Source organism: Anolis sagrei, chromosome 4 (genome assembly GCF_037176765.1).
Source record: "Anolis sagrei isolate rAnoSag1 chromosome 4, rAnoSag1.mat, whole genome shotgun sequence".
Lineage (NCBI taxonomy): Eukaryota > Metazoa > Chordata > Lepidosauria > Squamata > Dactyloidae > Anolis > Anolis sagrei.
In genome coordinates, this window is record NC_090024.1 from 105543913 (window position 1) to 105567628 (window position 23716).

Genomic DNA, 23716 nt, shown 5'->3' on the forward strand with positions numbered 1-23716 from the left:
TCAGTTTCCAATGGGCAAGATTCCAAAGTGGGTCTCAACAATAATGAGAGGGCTGGGCTAGTACGACAAAATAGACTAGGGCAAACTTTAGATGATATGTATAATAGCACTTGAGTTGAAGATATAGATGTAATAATTATAACAAATAAAATGCTTCCCTTCCCCCTCAATCCCTTTCCTTGGTGGCATAGTAGGCAATTATATAGTTTTAATTTACTATGCAGAAATCCACAACCCTCACCCCCTTCTTTGTTCTCCTTCTCTGTGTGAATTTTTTTATATGCATAATAAAAAACTTATATTAAAAAGAATACAAAACAGAGCAAAACAACATATTGTTTTCAGTAGATTTCTGGAAATAATTTTCCAGAATTATTTTTAACCCTTGAATGGAAAAAAGTCTAAAGAAAGCACCCTAAAGTACACCCTAAACATCAATATATATTTTATTTCCCAAACTGTTTAAAATAATGGTCCTGAACAAAGAATTTAAAATCGAAGGGCTTTCAATCCAGCAGACTTGGCTGAAGATGTAGCTGATAATAATAATGATGTTGCTGCAGGAGACAAGAGGTCAGGAGATCATGCTTTATGCTTGAAACATGCATTCTGGCAGGATGCTATTTGTCTCTGGCTATGACATGGCAGTGAAGATAGGACACAGAAAGCTCAGGCAATTTCTAAGAAGTTATCTGTGTGATAAAATAGGTAAAAAAAACCTGTTTGGGAGCTGGAATATGGAGATAACATGGCCCCTTGAAATTCTTCCTTAATCAGTTAAGAAATCTCCAACAGAGACGTGACTTCATGGACAAGAGAAAAACACATTTTAATGCCCCTTCTGCATGTAACATGGCTCACTGGTGTGTTTTAGTATTACTGCTGCTAAGGATAGAACCTGTGTCTATCTTACACCAAAATTGCTATACCCCCGCATCAATTTTCTAATAAAGTTATAGCAGAGAGTGGGAAAAACTCTCTAGAATATTTCACACTTTAAAACACTAAGTTATACTTACGCCAGCACAGCATATGAATACAATAATGAAAGATTCAAGTACTCCTGCTGTTCCCACAATCCAAGTCAGTCGCAGAAACAGGATAACACCTAAAATATTTTGTAGACAGGGCAAGTATACGCCTATGAAAGTGCCCATACGTGGAGCCTAAAAAAACAAGACAAAACATTGGAGTTTATTCCAACTGGATTTTTTTTTCTGATTCGAGTATCTATTTAAGCCAAATTACCTTGAATGAAACCTGCATTTTTAAAAATATGGTATCAGAACAGTAACATTCATTGCCACTCTGAGTCCCTCAATCAGGGAGAGAGGGTGGGATAAAAAACGAAGTAAATAAATAAATTGATAGACATGCAACCACAGGAATACTCAATGCAATCCTTGCTTGTTTACTCAGAAGTAAGTTCTATTGAAGATAAGTGGAACTAACTCTCAGACAACAATGTAAGAGTAGCCTTAGAGACGTTTTGATACTCTTCACACATCAGCCTCAGAAATGAAGAGCATACTAGGAAACTATTGGACAGGGTCAATGATGTATTGCAATGTGGCTCTCACTTCGTCACTCAGATAAATGCGACCATGATCAGACAAGTAACAAATTTGATAGAATTTCAGTAAGTAACTGACCAGCTAATTTTTGTAAAGCAGTGACTGTTTCAGCCTTCTTCGTGTCTGATACCATCCAAAATGTGATGGATTATACTCCATCAACTTCAATTGGCTTGATCACTGGCTATATTAGTTGTGGATGGTGGCAATGTTTTAGACCAATTTCTGGAAAATGCCAGGTTTGGAGAAGCTGGTTCCACAACCGTTCTCTCCATAGTCTCAATACATTCCACAACCGTTCTCTCCATAGTCTCAATACAATCTGTGATACAAGTGGTCAAATCTTACAAAGCTTCAGCTCAAGAAACAAGCTGAGATGCTATTAGCCATTTGCCCTGATGTGCTAACAATCAAAATGTACCGTATATACTCGAGTATAAGCCGATCCGAATATAAGTCGAGGCACCTAATTTTACCACAAAAAACTGGGAAAACGGATTGACTCGAGTATAAGCCAAGAGTGGGAAATGCAGCAGCTACTGGTAAATTCCAAAATAAAAATAGATACCAATAAAATTGCATTAATTGAGGCATCGGTAGGGTTAAATGTTTTTGAATAAAACTGTAAGTTAAGATAAGACTGTCCTCTGATTAAAGCATTATTCTAACCTTCTTCAGTGTAAATATGTTTACATATCCTTCCAATAATAATAGAGTAAAATAATAAATATTATAATAATAATAAGAGTAAAATGATGGAAATGTAATAATAACAGTAATAATAGAGTAAAATAATAAATGTAATAAAAACAATAATAAAGAATAAAATAATAAATGTAACAATAATGGAGTAAAATGATTAATGTAATAATTATAATAATAATAATAATAGAGTAAAATAATAAAAAACATTGACTCGAGTATAAGCCGAGGGAGATTTTTTCAGCTTAAAGAAAGGACTCAAAAACTAGGCTTATACTTGAGTATATACAGTACTTTCCCTCTCACACTGGAATCTACAACTTTAGCAATTGCTTCCTTTACGCACAATATCTTTGTCACGCTTTCCAGTACACGAAAACAAGTAAGAAAAAGATGAGGACTGAGTACACTGGGAGTTTGGTTCTGGGATCCCAAGCAGAAGCAAAAAAGCACTGGATATTATAAATAGCGACACTTATATGATGATCCGCAGTCAGTATAATTCGCAAATCTAGAACCTGCGGAGTTGGAAGGCCCACTTTAAATTGTAGTTTGCGGTCAACTTGGCCAGAAATATGCTGTAAACATCATAAAAATTCTAAGTTTGAAAAAATGTTCAGCATTTTTACCTTAATTTCCTTGCGTTTGCTGTCATCATCTTCTTCATGTTCTACCACTCCCTGAGTTACATTGGTATAGTTTGCTAGCTTATTAAGAAGAGATGATACCATGGGGTTGCTATCCATTTCTTCCTGATGGTATTTTGGAAACAAAAAAGAGAGGCAAGGATATATTTAAAGCAAATATAATCTAGAAATAGAATTATATAGTATTTTTTTGTAGTAACATTTACTACAAAAACCAAGTAATGTGGGGAAAAGTCAATGTCAAGCAGGCCTGCACAGCTTGACCCTTGTAAAGGACTGATACAAAAATATTTTTTGTGGTCCATTCTTCCTCCTCTTTCCCTGCCTGCCTGCCCAAGAAGGCAGGCTGAAAGTGAGCCAATTGGCAATGGGGAAGCCCAATCCCGTGTGTGGGCCTCAAGGAAGTCCTTTGCGGGTCGCATTCAGCCCATGGGTTGTATGTTGTGCAGGCCTGATCTAAAGCGTTGTTTTAATTAAAAGGTAAATAATACGACCCACCATCTTTTCAATAGTCAATGCTATTAAAATCCTACATCCAATTTGCCAGAATTATTTCTATACACTAAAATGTCCACACAATAAATTCTAAAATATTAAATTTTAATGTATTTTCAATTATTATTTTATCAGAGTACTATATAATAGCTGAGATGGGATTTTTCCCAATACCATAAATACTTGCAGGTCGATGGAAACGTTATTCGCTTTTTAAAAAACGTTTAATACTATGAGCTGAACTACTGTACACAGGTTCATAAAGCTAAATAATTTACAACTTTATCATTCAGTCTGATCGAACATATTTCTCTTTCTATAAACGCATGTAATGCCTATTATTCACAACTGTTTCACAGAAAACAAAGTTGGGTGGGCAAAATATGGGATACTGCTCTTACATGTTGACTTTTAAACAAATTAAGTGTTTTAGAAAGCATATACTAATATTTGTAAGAGGGATTTTGGTAATTAAATTATTAAAATTACCTCAAAAAGAGCCATATTTTTGCCTTCATAGATGTTTCCCCTCTCCATGCTTGCATTGTTGATAAATGGACTACTTTCTCTTGGAATCCCATCACCTACTGAAAAAAGAAAACCACAGTTGTAAGCAGAGATATCATTACAACATTTAAACATTATCTACAAATACATCCATGAAGTCAAATGTGACACATCTATACAAGTTTTACTTTGGTAATCCTTTAACAAGACAAAATGTATGGACTCTGGGAAGCTTAGTGTGATTTGTTTTTACAAACACATGTTGACCAATAAACTTGTTTTATTTTCTTTGCACAATATTCAAGCCTTGGTGCCAAAACAACCTGATAAAAGAAAATGCCATGCAAACAACTAAGAACTTCATTCATAGGGCATATTTCCTCATAAAAGCCTAAAACCATCACAACAGTATTGATTTCCACTGTTTCCTATTGGTTTCCAAGTTTGTTTTTCCACACTCAAATTACTGTCATGCAGCCCTCATGACATTACATACAGCCACTTTCCACAAAAGGCAGCTTATGTTTGCATTCTGTGCTGCAAAATAGATTTACAAAAATTAAAACGTACACAGCTCTACACACAATGCAAGCCAATGATACAGACTATTTATTTTTTATGATATGGCTTAAAAAGAATATGTGCATACAAAAGATTAAGACATATGTACTTTCATTTGGCTTCATTCAAACTCTGCCCTCTTCAATAAACTCTCAAATCACTCCATCCCAATCTCAGATAACGTGATGAAGAAGCACAACACTCCATTATTTTGTAGAACTAGTCTATGCCTAGCAATTGATCATAACAAATGTATTACTCATTTTCTCTCCTCCGCTGTCTCCCTTCCCTCCCATTCTTGTCTGTTTCTTTTCTCAATCTCTCCCCCTCTCTATATATTTATATGTACCTAGCTATTATTTAAAGGCCTTTCACAGTTCTCAGTGAAACTGCAAGGTCACAACTTAACACAAATCCTTTCTCGCTCTCATGATAAACAACTGCTTGCACTGTCTTCTACTTATTCAACACCACACTTAGGAGAGAGAAAGCAAACCAAGATGCCGCCTTTTGTTAGGTAAAGGTAGTCCCCTGACATTAAGTCCAGTCATGTCTGACTCTGGGGTGTGGTGCTCATCTCCATTTCTAAGCCGAAGAGCCAGCGTTGTCCGTAGACACCTCCAAGGTCATGTGGCCGGCATGACTGCATGGAGCGCTGTTACCTTCCCGCCGGAGCGGTACCTATTGATCTACTCACATTTGCATGTTTTCAAACTGCTAGGTTGGCAGAAACTAGGGCTGACAATGGAAGCTCACGCCGATCCCCGGAATCGAACCTGTGACCTTTCGATCAACAAGCTCAGCAGCTCAGTGCTTTAACCCACTGCGCCACAGGGGGCTCCTTTTGTTACGTATTACAAAAGAAGAATGTCATATCCAACTGAAAAAACACCTTTCAACCATTTTTTCATTCCAAAAATAGTACCACTATTGCAGAACACTATTAACATAAAAGCCAGCCTAACACCACTGCACACATTTCCAAACCACAAGGCAATAAAAAAACTTTAATGTGTTTGTCTTGACATGTTCTATGAATGTTTCAAAACTGTCAACACCTACAATGAAAACTTAACAACACAATAAAGCTACATATTTAAGTCTTTAATAGGACACAAGGCAAATCCGATATCTGTTCTGCAGCAACTCGGGTAGATAATCCAGATGTTGACGAGCAGAATGTTTTTAGAATGGTGAACATTTCTTTCTTTTTTTCACAATTTATGGATGTTTGCTAAAGTCAGAAAGAGAGAACTAAAAATAATTAAACTAAAACTAGAAGTAAAACTAAAAGTAATACTGGCAACACAACTATAATGAGAAGCACACAGCAATTTCAAATATCTCATATCAGTGTAATTAATGCCAAAAGATGCCAAAATATACAGGGCGAGGCAGCATAACTTCCTTTTTTAAAATGCGTGCCATTCAGTTGGTTGACGACGTAGCGGAGCGCTAGTGGTCTCGTTCGAGAGGCGGGAGTATAAAGTTTTGTCCTGACATAGTTCAATCGCCATCATGCGTTGGAACAGTGAGGAGCGTGCTTTTGCCGTTGAGGCCTACTTTTCGAGTGGATTTCGAGTGGCTGGCCCGCTCTCCAGATTTGGCCCCTTGTGATTTTTTTCTATGGGGTTTTTTGAAATCCCGTGTTTAAGTGAACCGTCCAAGGACCCTACAAGATTTGAAGACCAACATCCAGGAAGAAATTGCCAACATAAGGCCTGCTATGCTGGCAAGAGTCATGACAAATGCCAGAAATCGGTTTACTCAGTGTATGGAGAATGGGGGACGTCACCTACCTAATTTGATCTCCAAAACTACATAAAACAAAATTTTAGGTATGTGCCTACATTATAAAAAAAAATTCTGATTCATACAATGGGTTTTATTAAGTTTTGTAAAAAGGAAGTTATGCTGCCTCACCCTGTGCTTCATAGACATTTTGCACTGTTAAGTATGAAAATATTTATTTCCTTGTACTTTTATTGCACTTATCCACAGCAAAGCAATCTGAGAGCCACATTCAAAATTGAATCTAAATAAGGAATTTTAAAGGCAACAAAATAACAGAGTGTGTATGTAGCAGTTAGTGATCCTGATTAAGGAGCAAAACACCAATACCCCAGGAAAACAAACTAAATGTTTTATCATAGCAAATCCATTCTAAGAAAAGAAAGTTTTTCAGAGTGCTGATTTAACCTAGCTTCATTCTAGGGAAGAACGGAGAGAGAACTGCTGGGAATGTAAGAAATGGGAAAACATCCCTAAGACTATCAGTTAACATCACAGAGGGATCAGGATCAGTGGACCAGAAGGGAGGACACTTTGGGTCCAACAATTTAACTCAAAGCTTTCCAAACGATGTTTTGTGACACACATTAGTATGTCACCTACAGGGTTTATGTAGGTGTGACAAAAATCTTAGAAATGTATTTACAAATCATATATTTGAAACATTTATACATGAAATGTTTTCATGGTATTTGTTGTGTCCTCATACATTTCATTATTACAATTTATGTATGTGTCTGTATCCTCTGGTTTGTGAGTGAACTGAATTACTGTGCTGCAAAATAATATATGTCTAAAAAGTGTTTCACGAACATGAAATGGATGGAAAGCTCTGACAAAGTGGTTCTCAAACTTCCTAATGCTGCGGCCCCTTAATACAATTCTTAATGTTGTGGTGACCCCCAACCATAACATTATATTTGTTGCTACTTCATAATTGTTATTTTGCTACTGTTATGAATCGTAATGTAAATATCTGATATGCAGGATGTATTTTCATTCACTGGACCAAATTTGGCACAAATATCTGATACGCCCAAATTTGAATATTGGTGGGGTTGAAGGGGGGTGGGGGTGATTTTGTCATTTGGGAGTTGTAGTCACTGGGATTTATAGTTCACCTACAATCAAAGAGCATTCTGAACTCCACCAACAATGGCATTGAACCAAACTTTGCACACAAAACCTCCATGACCAATAGAAAACACTGGAAGGGTTTGGTGGACACTGACTTTGAGTTTGGGAATTGTAGTTCACCTACATCCAGAGAGCACTGTGGACTCAAATAATGGTGAATCTGGACTAAACTTGGCACGAATAATCAATATGTCCAAATGTGAATACTGATGGAGTTGGGGGGAAATAGGGAATTACATCTGGGAATTGTAGCTGCTGGGTTTTATAGTTCACCTACAATCAAAGAGCATTCTGAACCCCACCAACGACAGAATTGGGCCAATCTTACCACACAGAACCTTCATGAGCAACAGAAAATACAGTATTTTCTGACTGTCCTTGGCAACCCCTCTGATATCCCCTCGTGACCCCCCCCCCCCCGGGGTCCCAACCTCCAGGTTGAGAAACACTGCTCTGATCTAAATCTATTACTACTGCTGGGGCATTCTTGACTCTTGACATTGTTGCACTTGAAACGCAAAACACAACACAGAGCTTAAAATATGAACAAGGTTAGAACAGATGGAGAATCCCTTATTCAGAATCCAGAAATTAAAAACCCTCCAAAATCCAAAAATACCCCAATGGGTGGCTGACATAGTAACACTTTCTGGTGATTCAGGGTATGCAGATTTTGTTTCATGCACAAAATTACTAAAATTATTGTACCTAAAATTAGTTTCAAACTACATTTATAAGGTATACATATTAGGTATAAGATAGGAATTAAATTTCTGTTTACACTTGGATTCCCTCTCCAAGATATCCCATGGTGTATATGCAAATATTCCAAAATCTGAAATCAAAACCACTTCTGGTCCCAAGCAGTTCAGATAGTGGCTTCACAACCTGTATATAAACAATTAAGGCATATAAAACAAAAACTCTAAGTATGTTATTCAATTAGAAAGTCTTTGAAACAATAAAGGTTTGTATCTACCACCTGAAGAGGTGTAGGCATAGGTGTTAGCCAAATCTCTGTGGGTGGGCGCAACCACCAAGGTGGTTCTCATTAAGGCCACCCACTATACAAACAGCTGATACATCCATGGAAGAAAGTTTTCATACAATAAAGATGTTGTGTATGTGTGTTATACAAAGAGTGTTCTTTCAAACAATTTTGGCACAGACTGTATAGGTCTTTAAAAGGTTATGTATTTAATTTGCTCACCTATTGATGAGAACAGTTTTATGTATGCAGGTATGCATACATATTTATATCAGAATTCAAATTGCATATTAAGTTTCACAGGAGATCTTCCAACCAGGCACCAATTAAATCCAAAGTTTAAGTAAAGTTTCTGCATCATGTTTCTACAATAACATATTGGGACTGTCATTGATCTTTCAGAATTTATCCACCAGAATTATATTTGCAGTGTATATTTGATCAGCTATCATTTTGCGTGTGCATGAGTGATACACCTCCCTCCATTATACCAAGAAGACCCATACACAAATCAGTTGGAGTAGAAAATGGCCACAACTCCTTTATTGATAACCAGAACAAGGGTTGGCAGCCATGCATGGGTCCTGGATCATGGGTCGGGCAGCCTGCTGCTATCCGATGATGCCAACTCACCTGGGTGCCGCCGGCACAATACCAGTCAATGGAAACTTGGCACCGCTGGGCCAACATGCGTTATCCCCCCTTCCAACAAGGGGCAATAAACCAGCCAGATCCAGGGCCCATGCCAAACACCAAATATGGAGTTGTGACAAGATAAACAAGCTAACAACAAGACAGCTAACAGAATACTTGAGACAAACAGCATGCAGGGTGGGAGGGATGGAAAACCTGAAGCAGGTCCAGTGCCTGCTGGAAGGCCTCAGGCAGCCTTAAGTAGGCTGCCCGGGCAGAAGAGAGGGCTGGCTGCAGCCACGCCCAGGACGGGGTGGGCCAGCATGCCCATTGGCCGGCTGGCCCCACTGGCGGGAAACTTTCCCACCACCCAAGCCATCCAGGAGGCTTCTGGGAAGAAGAAGCCCCCCAGGCAACAATGGCAGCTAGAACACCCCGCGCCGCAACCTTCTCGGCCCGGTAAGTCAAGCCAAGCCCTTTCTCACAGGCATTCACACTGGGAGCACCAAGGCAAAGATTATGAAAGTGTTGAAGAGCATATGTCACATGCACCATGTAAAGTGGGAAAATGGTGCCACAATCACCATTAGTCCATTTATACATATCAATTCTGGCATTTCTCCAAACAATTACTGCACCTTTATGTACTATATTAAAGCAAGACACTTGAGTTTTTACAGTGGCTCAAGTTAGTTCTCCTACTCCTGAATCTACTTAAATGTTCAGATCGTGCATGTTGTATGCTGGATCAGCCTCAGTATGGGACAAAGAGGGACTCCTCCAGCCACTGTGGAGGTGGGAAGCTGCAACTGTTCAGATGGGCTCAAATTGGGGAATACTTTGAATTCTGGGTTAACCTGGATCTGATTTATGTGGCGTTAGGCTGCTATATATATGATTTGGCCCTAAGTGGTCACTGCAGACATGCCCAAAATGTACTTCTTACTATCAGTTAGTTTCAAAGATGCTATAAGATCCCTTTGAATACTATCATCTTGATAATTCAATATTTATGAGATGAGAGGTACAAGGCTTTACCAGAAACGTAGATACCAACTTCACCCTTACACCTACTTGGGAAATGTCATCACAAGACCTAATCATATCAGTCACAATATTAGAAGTACTTTCACTTGATCATCCTCTAATGCAGTGGTTCTCAACCTGTGGGTTCCCAGATGTTTTGGCCTTCAACTCCCAGAAATCCTAACAGCTGGTAAACTAGCTGGGATTTCTGGGAGTTGTAGGCCAAAATACCTAGGGACCCACAGGTTGAGAACCATTGCTCTAATGTGATATATGCTGTCCTCTGTCAATAATGCTCTTCTGGACTTCACACAGGACAAACAGGTCGGTCTCTGCTCCAGAAAAATAAATCTGACATAAGGAATGGTAATACAAAAAAGCCGAACACTTCATTCTTTGCGGGCATTCCATCTCTCATCTCAGAATAACTTTAATCAATAAAAACTACCAAGAGAAACAGTGAAATTGGAATATAGCCACAAAATCCAGTCCATTGACCGTGACATAAACAGAGAAAAAGGTCCTGGAACACTGCACATACTATATAACACCAGTCAACAACTGAGTCTCATGAGGGCCCTCTTGGCCAGTTTAATCAAATCCCTTTTCTGATTCCCAGCCAGCATCTCCCCATAACTGTCTCCACCATTCATATGGTTAACAACTCATCTTGGCTTTAGGTAGCATCTTCTCTCCTATCTTGGATCTCCAAAGATCATTAAAACTTGTCACTTCATCACCATTGTCACATATTTTACAATTCTATGGCTTCACACACACACACACACACACACACACACACACACAGAGTCTGCTTATAAAAATCACTCCATGCATTTGAGGAAATATACTTAGTCTACAAAAGGTTATGCTACCAACTGCATTTTTTCATTTAAGTATCTAAAACACATCCCATCATCCAATTTTAGGACTCAAAACGGCCTATAACAGTTAGAGCAAACATAGTTAAAAATCACAACATAAAAATGTTAAAGTTGCAATTAAACAATAAAAAATTACAACCTCTTAAAACGTAAGTCTTTAACAATAAAACAGCAAATAGAAAATTTAGCAAATTGTGCAGGCTCTTTTCCGCTAAGTAAATCAACCTTTCTAACACATGCTGAAATAAAATGACTTTTCCTGTCAGTAGAGAGACAACAGGGAGGCAGCCAACCGAACCCCCATGGAAGTAAGTTCCACATATAGTGAGAAAGCCCTTTCTCATGTGATGGTGAAGAACACACAAAAGTGGCTCCCCAAAATATCTCCTAACTGAGGAAGGTTGGTATAGTAATCCTTCAAGTAACCTACACCAAGTAGTAACCTATCAGAATTTATAACACAGAAGGCCTACCCTATTAGGAATTCTAAACCTGTGTCTTATGTCCACTATATTTTAATCTTTGTTATGTGTATTTAAATATATATGTTTGTAGAAATACATTTTAATATGTGTATTTTATAAAATGTTTATAATGATTATGTGTTTTAGTTATGTTGTAACCCTCCTCGAGCCATGAGGAGAGGTAAGAAATAAAATTATTATTATTGTCATTATTATTATTAACCTATTAATTTGAATCATAAAATTAGATAATTGTAATGGACATTAATATTTCACAAACTTGTGTTGCAGATTCAAGTTACTTCAGTGGCATCTATATCATTCAGTCCATATTTACTATTTATTTGTTTGTTAAAAATAGCCCCAAACCTTGTTGCCATTCATTTCCAGTCTTGCTACATTTAATGTTAGAATTTACCCTGATGCCCTAACCAGAAAGACGTCAGTTGATTTACAGCACGCAGAAAGAGACACATGGCAAAAAGCATATTGACAACCAACTTTACAAGCAAATGCTGCTGCTTATTAGATCATTATACATATGACATTTAATCGGGGTATTGCACTTAGGTGTGAAAAGCAAAAATAAAATGGATTATTATTCTTGTGTCCAGCCTATCACGTGGGCGCTCTGAGAACAAAGGAAGGCTTAGGCCAGACTTCTTAACTGGATTACTCCTCTCTTGGCTTGCTTACAAGTAGTGATGGTTTCAGGCTCAGATTCAGAACAACATCAAACAAACAAAATTAACTTCTGAGTTATGTCCTCCTCCTCTCTTCTGTTTCATCTGGGTTTCCTAAAGTTTGTGTGTAGCAGAAAAGAGGAAGAAAGACAAAACACTTTCATTTTTTTAAAACTGAAGTGAAAGTTACTTTGGAAACATATCATGTATTGCTAGTCCAAGACTCGATTTCATTGAGGATTTATATAGGGAGTTCTAGGGCACTTACGTTCAAGGGATAGCTCTTTGTGCAAACAGAGAAGTTGGAAGGGTTTTCAGGTGTCAAACTAAATGTTTCTACAGCTGAACGAAATTAAAACAGAGGTCAATCTTTGAAAAGACATGTATCCTTTCTATCTTTGGAAAATTCAAAGGCAGAGATTATTATCATTATTATTATTATTATTGCAGTTTTGAACATGTACAGTACAACCCCTGATCCATAGATTCAATACAGTTTTATTAGCTGTCCTCCAAAAGGTATTTCCCCTCAAGACATGTTTGCAGGCCTCTCTGGGTACCCCTGTGCAATTCTATCATATGTTTCAGGCACTAGTCAAAATATAAGGGTTATTATCATGTTTCCCGATTTCCATGGGGGCTCTTGGAACGTATCCTCCTTGGACCCGGGTTGTACTGTATTGAACCAAACTAAGGTTTGTTGGTGAACCAATGTGGTATAGTGGTTTAAACACTGGATTATGATGAGACCAAGGTTCAAGTCCCCACTTGGCCATGAAACCCACTGAATGACCTTCAGGAAGCCACACTCTCAGCCTCAGAAAGGCAATAACAATTTTTTTAAAGAAGTATTGCCAAGAAACCACTGTGATAAATTTGTCATAGTTTGGAAATGACTTGAAGGCACTCATCAGCAGCAACGGTGGTTCAAACCATAGGTTAGGAAGCTCACTAGTTTAGCTAACTTAATTTCTAATTTTTCATCCTGCTAAACTGAGATTAGAAGGGAAACTAATTGCAGCAGAGATGAGTGAATTCATAAATTCTGTGTTGAAGCGCAACCACAGAGCACTGATATATATATTTTTTGTCATGTCAGGAGCAACTTGAGAAACTGCAAGTCGTTTCTGGTGTGAGAGAATTGGCTGTCTGCAAGGACGTTGCCCAGGGGACGCCCGGATAATTTGATGTTTTTATCATCCTTGTGGGAGGCTTCTCTCATGTCCTCACATGAGGAGCTGGAGTTGATAGAGGGAATTCATCTGCCTCTCCCCGGATTTGAACCTGCGACCTGTCGGTCTTCAGTCCTGCTGGCACAGGGGTTTAACCCACTGCGCCACCGGGGGCTCCAGAGTACTGAAATGTGTTACATGCTACCACATTCAACCTTTTTTTTTCCAATTGGTCAATATTTGAATATAGAAAATTTTACATTTAAATGCAGTATGTTTTGCTATTTACTTGTGGAACTACAGATATTTTACCTAAGTATATTCACCACAAAATTACAATATTTCTTCAGATAAGATGAATTAGAACTGAAATAAAATTAAGAAGAAACGGTAAACATTAATCTTTAGATCATACTTGTGTCATATACTAACACACATGTTTTGGAGCAGCACTTAGTTTTTTTTTTCTTCTTAAAAAAAATCCAACTCTTAACGTTTTCAATTCTCAGAGGTCTGCGTGTATTAAATGTTGTTATGAAGTTTTCTACTTTCTGAAATATCTAGAAATGTTGCTGAAATCAGCATTACAAAAGTCCATCGCTCGAGCCGAGGTTGATAGAGGGTTTAGGAGCATGACACCAAGCATTTCTATTTCCCTCTCCGCTGCTTTCAGCCAGCTGTGCTATTATTATGCCAACACATCCCCATGCTTAGCCTCTTGCCCTCCTCTAAAAACTCTATGACTGTGGAATCAATCAAGTCATGGTCATCAGTCTCGGCATCAGCTTAAGTGCTAACATGTCATCTACAATGGAGGTGTCAGACACAAGTTTCTGTGGATCTGACTGTGTAGACTGGATTAAAAACAAGGAATTCACTAATTAGCAACAATCTATTAACTTTTTGCCAAAGGCACACACACACATCAGCCCTTTGCTAAATAAATTGCCCCGCTTCCTGATCTATTGGCACCTGATGTAAACATAACAAGTAAAAAGAGCATGGCCATTCTGTTGACCTCTAGGTCTAAGAGGTCTTATCCTTAGGAAGCCTATAAATCTTATTTAAAAAATCCTCGGCATTACACACCCTCGGAAAGGGAAGGATTATTCCTCATTAGCCCATTTGAATTGGTGCTGCAAGGTATTCCTCAGATTCAAAGCATATCGTTTTTTTAACAAAACAAACCTTTGCTGGAACCTGGATTTCTATGTCACACCAAAGACCGAGTGTCTTTATCAGCACAAAACAGTTTGGCGGTTAACTAGCAAGCACCTCTTTCACAACTCAAAATAAATGGTAGAACCATTTTATTGGAACTTAAACTGCACTTGAGAATGTACTTGACTATAAGTAAGCCAAATACAGCATATTTACTGTAAATATAATACCGAGCACTACCTTAGTTTCCTTTTTGTTTTCTGCAGGCAAGAAAATATCTCCAACCACAGGAGTGTGATCAGAGGAACTAATTATAACTTGCTCTCTTACCAGTTGTAGATTTTGTTTTATGTATTAGTATTTCTTATTGAAATAGCTCAGCAAAAATGCATCTCAGCAAAAAAGCTGGTTTTCACGTGAGATGTTCTGATTTTACAGAATATATATTTTCATTAGTGTCTACCTTTCCTTTTTTTACATGTTTCTCAATCTCAACTCAATATACAGAAGGCAATGTAGAGGTAGCTGCTAAGAACAAATTTACCAATTATATGTTGGAATCTGGACAAACAAGACATTGTTTTGTGCATTTGAAGGCAATGGACAACTGCCTATGTTGTGTTATTATTCACAAACATTATACTAACCTAACAGTCAAATGTGGCATTTTAAACTATTGTGTCTTATGGTCTTGTCAAAAAGGCAATATAGGGAAGGTAGATTACTCCTTGAGAAAAAAGAGGCATGAATCCAGGAATTACAGCCATAAAACAAAACTTCTTATCTGTTTGCAATTAGGAAGAGACAACATGGTCTGTAAGCATATGGCCTGTGACGTAACAATTTTGCTGATGGGACTAGTCAGATATAATTACACACCAAAAGACTTGAGGAAGTCTGGTAATAAATCTGATTAGTTTTGCCAACATAGCCCTTAACAATGCAGAAATGGGGAGAACTGACTTCCATAAATTGTGTGACTTGATCATGAAACTTCACCACACATCAGGGAGGCAATTGCCACCCCTATAACAATTTACCCTGTACACTAATGCCATACATTTACACTTCACACTTTTTTATACCTTATCTTTTTCTTCATTAAAAGGTGCCAGTTAAACAATTTAGTCAATCAAAATTCTTATCTTTTTTCATATTCCGACTACATTCTATAATTCAATTTATAGAACACATTCAGTGTAGGGCTGCCTCTAAAAAGAGTGCATTAGTTGAAATGTTGGTTGAAGCTGTCTGCAGAGATCACATAATGCTAGTGTTAGAAGATTTAAGGTGATTTCTATTTCATTTCTGTGTCTCCAATACAAGATGTCATTTTACCTTGATTTTATATTGACCACATTTTCTACATGGACTAATTCAATAGTTGACATCTTCCTTAGAAACCTGTAGTTAGTTCTTTGTGTAACAAGAGGCCACTTTGTCCCACCCAAAACTGTAGATTATAATCCCTTGACATGTTTGACAAACATGGAAGGCAATTTTTGTTTTCCTTTATTCTTATCCTCTAGTGCCCTTTAAAGGCTCTTGTTGATTTATATGCCTCCTTAATTGAACTACTTTTATCTGTTTTTGTATATATTTTCAATTTCCTTGTCACTCCATCATCGACTCGTATTACCTTTTTACTTTTGTATGGTTTCTTATATCTTCATCTAGCAGAACTAATTTTCAAAAGGCAGTGTATTAATATTTCAAATATTTTCCCAAGCCCCACTGTGTTTTTCCCTTGCTTGTTGATCTTTAGTGCTCCCCAAACGTAACATCTTCATCCACCATGGATGGATGTTTTCCAAACTCCAACATTTAACCGCTCAGATTTATAGATGGCTACAGCAGATCTAGCGGCGCTCCATGCAGTCATGCCGGCCACATGACCTTGGAGGTGTCTACGGACAACGCTGGCTCTTCGGCTTAGAAATGGAGATGAGCACCACACCCCAGAGTCAGACATGACTGGACTTAATGTCAGGGGACTACCTTTACCTTTACCTTACAGCAGATCAGTCAAATTGAAATAAATACACATGTCCACATGAATAAGAAATATTTATGTAGTCATGCTAATACAGGAGTAGCTGTATTGAAAGTAAGACAAATTCCAACAACGCTGTTGTAGGAATTATTTCATTAAGCCAATGAAATGGGCACACCCACCTCCCAAATATCTGTACCAGCATGTAGCTGGTATATTCTTAGTCTGCGGAAAAAGGTGATTAGGGAAGTGACTTTGCTAAGAGTCACTTGTCTGGATATTGCATTGTATGAGAGGAAAGGTCTGATTGTATGAGAAAAAAAGGTGTGCAGTCCATCAAATAGAACTCATCGGTCCATACCCCAAATTGCCCCAGTTTCACAGAAAAGGAATAGCAGCAGACCAGAAAAAACGAAATGCAAAGATACAGAATGGGGGACGCCTGGCTTGAGAGCAGTACGTGTGAAAAAGATCTTGGGAGTCCTCGTGGACAACAAGTTAAACATGAGCCAACAATGTGATGTGGTGGCAAAAAAAGCCAATGGGATTTTGGCCTGCATCAATAGGAGCATAGTGTCTAGATGTAGGGAAGTAATGCTACCCCTCTATTCCGCTTTGGTTAGACCACACCTGGAATATTGTGTCCTATTCTGGGCACCACAATTCAAGAGAGATATTGATAAGCTGGAATGTGTCCAGAGGAGGGCGACTAAAATGATCAAGGGTCTGGAGAACAAGCCCTATGAGGAGCGGCTTAAGGAGCTGGGCTTGTTTAGCCTGAAGAAGAGAAGGCTGAGAGGAGATATGATAGCCATGTATAAATATGTGAGAGGAAGCCATAGGGAGAAGGGAACAAGCTTGTTTTCTGCTTCCTTGGAGACTAGGACGCGGAACAATGGCTTCAAACTACAAGAGAGGAGATTCCATCTGAACATGAGGAAGAACTTCCTGACTGTGGGAGCCGTTCAGCAGTGGAACTCTCTGCCCCGGAGTGTGGTGGAGGCTCCTTCTTTGGAAGCTTTGAAACAGAGGCTGGATGGCCATCTGTCAGGGGTGATTTGAATGGAATATTCCTGCTTCTTGGTAGGGGGTTGGACTGGATGGCCCATGAGGTCTCTTCCAACTCTTTGATTCAATGATTCTATGACCAATAGAATTCTATTTCCTATTTAAGAATACAAAAGAATAAGCTGCTGAACTTTTCAATACTAATACCTAATCCTCAAAAAGAGCATTTTGAGAAGTCGTGGCAGAATTACTGACTGTTTATACTCCAGTGCAACTTAGTGGGATGACATAATGCTTGAAATTTGCATTAGTGAAACATAGGAAAGTGACTAAGTCCTTTACAGTTAAGAGAAACATGAAACACATTGCAATATACAACAAATATTTGTTAGCATTATTTTGTAACAGATTTATTATGCAATTTCATCCACCGATAGGCATATTCAGCTTGGTTTACAGACAAGAGCCTGTATAAACTTCACAGTTGGTTGCAAAAATTTCCCACCTGTTGAAAGCAATTTGGTTTGAAGAGCAAGATCTCATTAAATCAACAAGCCTTTGTCACATCAATAGACTACAGACTGCAGGGATAAATGATCCCATGTCTCAGCATATATGCATCACATAGCAAATTGTGTGGAAGGAAAGGATCAGTGATCCTCCCCTTCAAGTAATTTTCCACACTGGCAAGGGACTCTCTGCTCATCATAAAAACTGTCACAGCTGATTTGAAATGTACTGATAGTGAGGACCTCAACCAAGAATACACTTTGAAGTCCAGAATCAAACTGGACAGTCTATTTTGACACATTCTTGTATACCTGGTTTTATTCAGTCTATTTTGGAAATAAATTATTATTATTTATTTTTATTATTATTATTATTATTATTATTATATAATTATGTTATACCTGACCTTATTTTGGTAGGTGATTGAGACGAAGTACCACCAAACTGGGGGATAGAAAGATTCCTTATTATCTCTCAACGATGATGTACATTCCCCACCATATATGCAACTTGTCACACCAGAAATGGTAAAATGCCTTAGAATTAGTAGCCTCCAGCCTTACTACCCTGTGTTTTTCAATCAGTCTGACTACACTGTGCCTTTAGACACAGAGAATTATAGAACTGGAAGAGACCACAAGGGCCATCCAGCATAACCCTCTCTCATGAAGCTGAAAATAGGGGTCCACATGACCACCTTTTAAAATTAAATAGTGGGACAAGATTATACTATGAAGGTAGAAGGTAATCCAAGTCGCCTCGTTCCCAGAATTTATAAGAGTGCAGAATTTTTTGGTTTGACCTTCAGCAAAAATTGAAAGCCTGCATGAAAAATGGAGCTGAAGGGAACGTGATTTTCTAAGCTGTGCTTCAAGCATCAACCTCTGTGAACATATGGTGTGATTTTAGTCTTCTTAACAGAAACCATCTATCTCTAAGTATACTAGCAAAGTATATGAGTGGGAAAACAGTGGCTCTCCAGATGCTGTTAGATTCCAACTCCCAAAACCATGACCAATGGTTGGAAGAAGGGGAACCATAGTTCATAGCAGAAGCCCAACAAATCATCTTTGTTAACTGAACAGTTTATCAACAGAATGGGAAATAAGTTGTTCCAGATATTTAGATTCATTTATCTTTCAAGATTATTTGAAGAAACGTAATTACAATATAAGATTGCTTATCAATGCCATAATCTCTTTGGCATTTACAGAACTCAAAAAAACATCTTACATAGTTTATGAACTCTTCCAGCATGACCTTTGAATTTCTTTATGACTAAGTTGAGCCAACCACTTTAGAACCCATTATGATCTTACACAGCAGCACTCCTAGAAGCATGAAGAAGCCATTTAATTGACTGGCTTCTTGCCAACTTTCCCAAGAAAAACCCAAAATGGTCTGTCACCACTGTATTTGGCAGTTTATTGAACAATCAGCTGCAAGGAACATTTTTTTTAACATTCAGGGACTTTGTGATTTTATACCTTAACCAATGAAAACACAGAACACATTTCTGAAAAAAATATCAATGCTATAAATAACATGAAATACATTCTCAACATTATTAAGAGCTAATACTAATGTACCAACAGAGAGCATGGAATGGAATTAGCTACATTACTAAATTCTCTGATAATCCAAATAGTCACTATTTGCTTCTGTTATTGCAATATAGAAAAAAATCTGCTTGATTGTCCATTTCTACTGTAGTTCTTATAAATACAGAAAAATGCTCTCTCTGATTCTCTGCAATTTTGATTATCATAATTCTGCATGGACTTTGCTATGGACTTCCGTACTCAGTCATTCACATAGAGCCTTGGCCGTTACAGGCAAAATAAAATGGTTTTAACTCATTAGCACAGAAGTAACTCATTATTTTCAAGCTCCATTGGTCAGACTGCATTTATAGCCTGGAAATAAACTGGAAATGAATAATTATGTATGTTGATGGATTTACAACACTAAATCACAGCTTAAAATACAACTGCAGAAGCAGTTCCATAAATCCAGGGACAGGGATTACTGTGGACTCCCAGATGTCTAGCTGCAATTCTCATGATCTCTCACCACTGGCAATGCTAGCTATAGCTGAGGGACATTTCGGTCTAATGCAGTGGTTCTCAACCTGTGGGTCTCCAGGTGTTTTGGCCTACAACTCCCAGAAATCCCAGCCAGTTTACCAGCTGTTAGGATTTCTAGGATTTGGAGGCCAAAACATCTGGGGACCCATAGGTTGAGAACCACTGGTCTAATGTCTTGAGGACCATAAGGTGTCTAATTCTGTATGAAGCATTTGTGGATTAACTCATCATTGTGGGTGATACCATATTATTGTGCTAGAACAAGTCCTTCACATAATGGAGGTGCACAAACTGTGCTGAGAAAAAGCATGGCTCCTACCTTGAGTCCTGGTTAGCTAAATTGGATATCTGGAGACAACATTATTCAATCTACCTTGTAGAAATGCCTGATCAATGGTCTGGGCTAAGAATCAATCCAATCTGTGTGTATTGTAGAGAATAACGCTGATATGTATCTTTACCTAGAGAAAGATAGTTCCTCAAAGTCACAGGTCTGTAAAATCATAGTTTATATTCTCATAGTACTGTTTCTGGCCTACTGCTTTGCATTGTGTTCTGAAGCCAAAAGAACATATGGGTTTCAAAGGCTTCTGAATGGAGGGACAGAGTGTCTCAAAACAGTGTCACTGAAACGAATACCAAAAGCTACAGAGTGGCAGACCTAAAACAGCACAGCTCTGTAGAGAAATTGTTCTCCAACCTTAATGAATAGGGAGGCTTAAATTTGGAGGAGCAATCCAAAAAATATGGTGGACATTAAAAGTCAACAACATGAATTGAGTCTGGATGTCATCCATCTTCTAACAAAAGATGCTCTGTTGCGTTCTGCAAAATTGAAGCTTCTTATTGCCAAGCTTTATGAGAAAACATGACCTTAGGATGCTTACAACCAACTGTGAAATTCTTATATTATTACACAATTACTTCAGTTCAGGAATATTCTTTCACCCTCCCTTCTTCGCTCTGTGTGCCTTAAAGTTACCTGTTGGCTTATGGTAACCCCATGAATTTCTTAAATACAAAAATAAGCAAACTAAAAACCATATTTTATTGATGACCGGATCTATTTTTAGTTCAATGTGTTATTTAAAAGTAAGACCTCTCCCCCTTGTTGTCCTATTACAGTTGTTTTTCTTTTCTATTTAGCATCTTTCCAACATTATTTAAACATCCCTTAGTGGATTTGCGAGGTTGTCTTTCTGAGTATTTAAGAGGATTCAACACATAAAGAAAAAGTTTTCCTTTCCCCTTATCAGAGGAAAGGTTGTTCCAAAATTTGGAAAACTATACAATAGCCACTGGAAGGGTTCAAATGTTGTATCCTGCTGGAATTTAAAAGCAAGTAAACAACAACATATATTCTCCCAGAAATTTACATGGTGTGATAATGGCTACTAGAGTAGGTAGATTTTAAAGAAATTAGAGAAAACCAGGAAGGATAGATCTACCGATACTAAATTCAAAGTCAACACTTGAGACTCGTAATCTCTAGAAAACAAGAGCTTAGGGATAAATTAAACATGTCTAGTACACTGGGTTTTATAGTTAGAAATGATACCAAGTTTACATGGACCAATAGTTAAAACCAGGACTCTTAAAAAATACTTCTAAAATTATTGCAAACAACACTTCTCTTTCTCCTGATTTATTTTTCTTTTAATATATGTATAACAGGGGGTTTATAGATGTGGCCACTATCATCTCCTTACTACTATTTGTAATGAACAGTTCAGAGTATTGATGACAATAAGGGGGGGAAACACCCTAAACATTACAAATCCTAGACCAGAGAAGGGCAATCCAAGATATTTGGGAACTATTTTTCTGACAAAGGATCTTCTTTAGGCTCATGAGGCTGTAAAAAAAGTCAAAACAAAATGCAAAACTGGAACTGGACGGAAATCTGCTTCTGAATATGACAAACTGATTTAGTCTTCCTACTGAACAGTGCAGGGAGGAGGCTGTGATCTATCTGAAATGCAAATTACTGCTCCTAAAGCTTTTTGGACTTTCTCTGTCAAGAAAAGGGTGGTCTGCCACGTAGACAGATATTCCTAACCTGGATATACTTGGATCATCATTTTTTCCTGAGTCATACATAATATTGTAATTTGATTTTAAGCTAAAACAACGCTAATAGGAAAATGGTATCTATGCATTTTCTGCATGGACTGGTATTGGACAGTTCAATATACCAGCTGTTCTTAAACTGTATGACCAGTTTAATTGGGAATACCTTTAACTTTAATTATATTTTTCCAATATCAAAAATTAAACTTGTTTTTAAACCAGGATCAGATTAAAGGCAGTTTCCAAGTTACAAACATCTGACTTACAAATGATTCATAGTTAAGAAAGGGGATGAGACAACAGGGAATGAGAAAAATCTACCTCTTTGAAGGAAAATTCACCCCTGAAAGAGTTATCTTAGGGAAAAGGTGTCTCCCCTGAAGCTTTAACACCAATCGGCTCTATAACAAGCTATTTTTTTTTCAAATCTTTGAAGTTGTCCCCCAAAAAGTAAATTAGTTCTAATCAAACATTTAATTGATTGATTAGAATTGATTCCCATTTGGTGGGTAAATTGATTGATTGAAAATCATTCAGGAATGCCTTAAATATCTCAAATCAACATATATTTAATAATTTCTGATATTACAAATGTAATGTTTAGCATTCATTTAACACTTTAAGATATTGATGTTTTCTCACCAATACTGAATTGTAATAACTTTCAAAGACACCTTCTCATTCCAACACAACTAGTTTATTGTAAACTGTTCCTGAGCTATCAAGGAGCCATTCTCTTGGTTGTTCACATAGGCTCTCCAAAACAGTGTGCAAAAAGACACAGACCTAAGCGAAGAAATGGCTAGTACTGTGAAACTAAATTACTAGAACTAGTCATGAGAGAAATCATTATTTTGGTAGACTAACTTCAAACAGATTCTTAAATTTAATGGCACAATACCTCTCAGTATGGATAAAGTTCTAATACTGAAAATATTACATTGCCAAGGTAATACTTGCACTACAACTCCTCTCTGCCAGAGAATTTTACCACATAAGTATCCAGAAGTGATTAGTAGTAAGTAATCCATGAAACAGTAGTCAGGAGCAGAAAAATGTTTATTTCACAATACTCCATTTCTTATCAATCACTTGTGTTCCAGCCATTACACAATGACTTCCAATCAATCTTCTTCTAACTGTATAATTAGTACAATTTACTTATTAATTATGAGTTTTGTTACTATAAAATACTGATTCTCTTTGCTACTTTTTATTCCTTGAAAAAAAAACTACATGTTTTGAATAGGGCTGAAATCAGAATCATGAAACTAATACAATTCACAAGGGTTTGCCCTTTTTGTCATGAATTCATCTTTACATCTGATCAGGATAATCTAATGTTTATCTATAAATCTGCCTGCAGTCTATCCTGGGGCTGTTACAAATGACAGACCTCTGGGGATACTGTACAAAGTCCTCCTTTTTTGCACATACAGGCACACAGGAGTTTTGTACAATATCAGCCTGATAAAATCTCCAAACAGTAAAAGCTACAGATTTATTATAATATGACCTTTCACTCCTTCAGATGCACAAAATCATCTAGAAATTCTGCAATCCATAGACAGTCTACAAAGAAGATTTAAATACAAACAATCTCAACGGTTTTGGGAATGGCCC

General features: G+C 37.5%; 1 protein-coding gene across 7 annotated transcripts in view; it reads right to left on the reverse strand.

Annotated features, from left to right (window-relative positions):
- SLC12A7 (solute carrier family 12 member 7) overlaps positions 1 to 23716 on the reverse strand; it is a 130036-nt gene that overhangs the window by 66557 nt on the left and 39763 nt on the right. For 5 of the 7 annotated variants that reach the window (XM_060774623.2, XM_060774629.2, XM_060774628.2 and 2 more), the window contains exons 2-4: positions 3908 to 4005; positions 2906 to 3028; positions 1020 to 1166 (exon numbers count right to left, since the gene is read on the reverse strand). In XM_060774623.2, coding sequence (XP_060630606.2) covers positions 1020 to 1166; positions 2906 to 3028; positions 3908 to 4005 — 368 coding nt within the window. The remainder of the gene's footprint in view (positions 1 to 1019; positions 1167 to 2905; positions 3029 to 3907; positions 4006 to 23716) is intronic. The other 2 variants (XM_060774624.2, XM_060774627.2) reach the window with 1 other exon arrangement.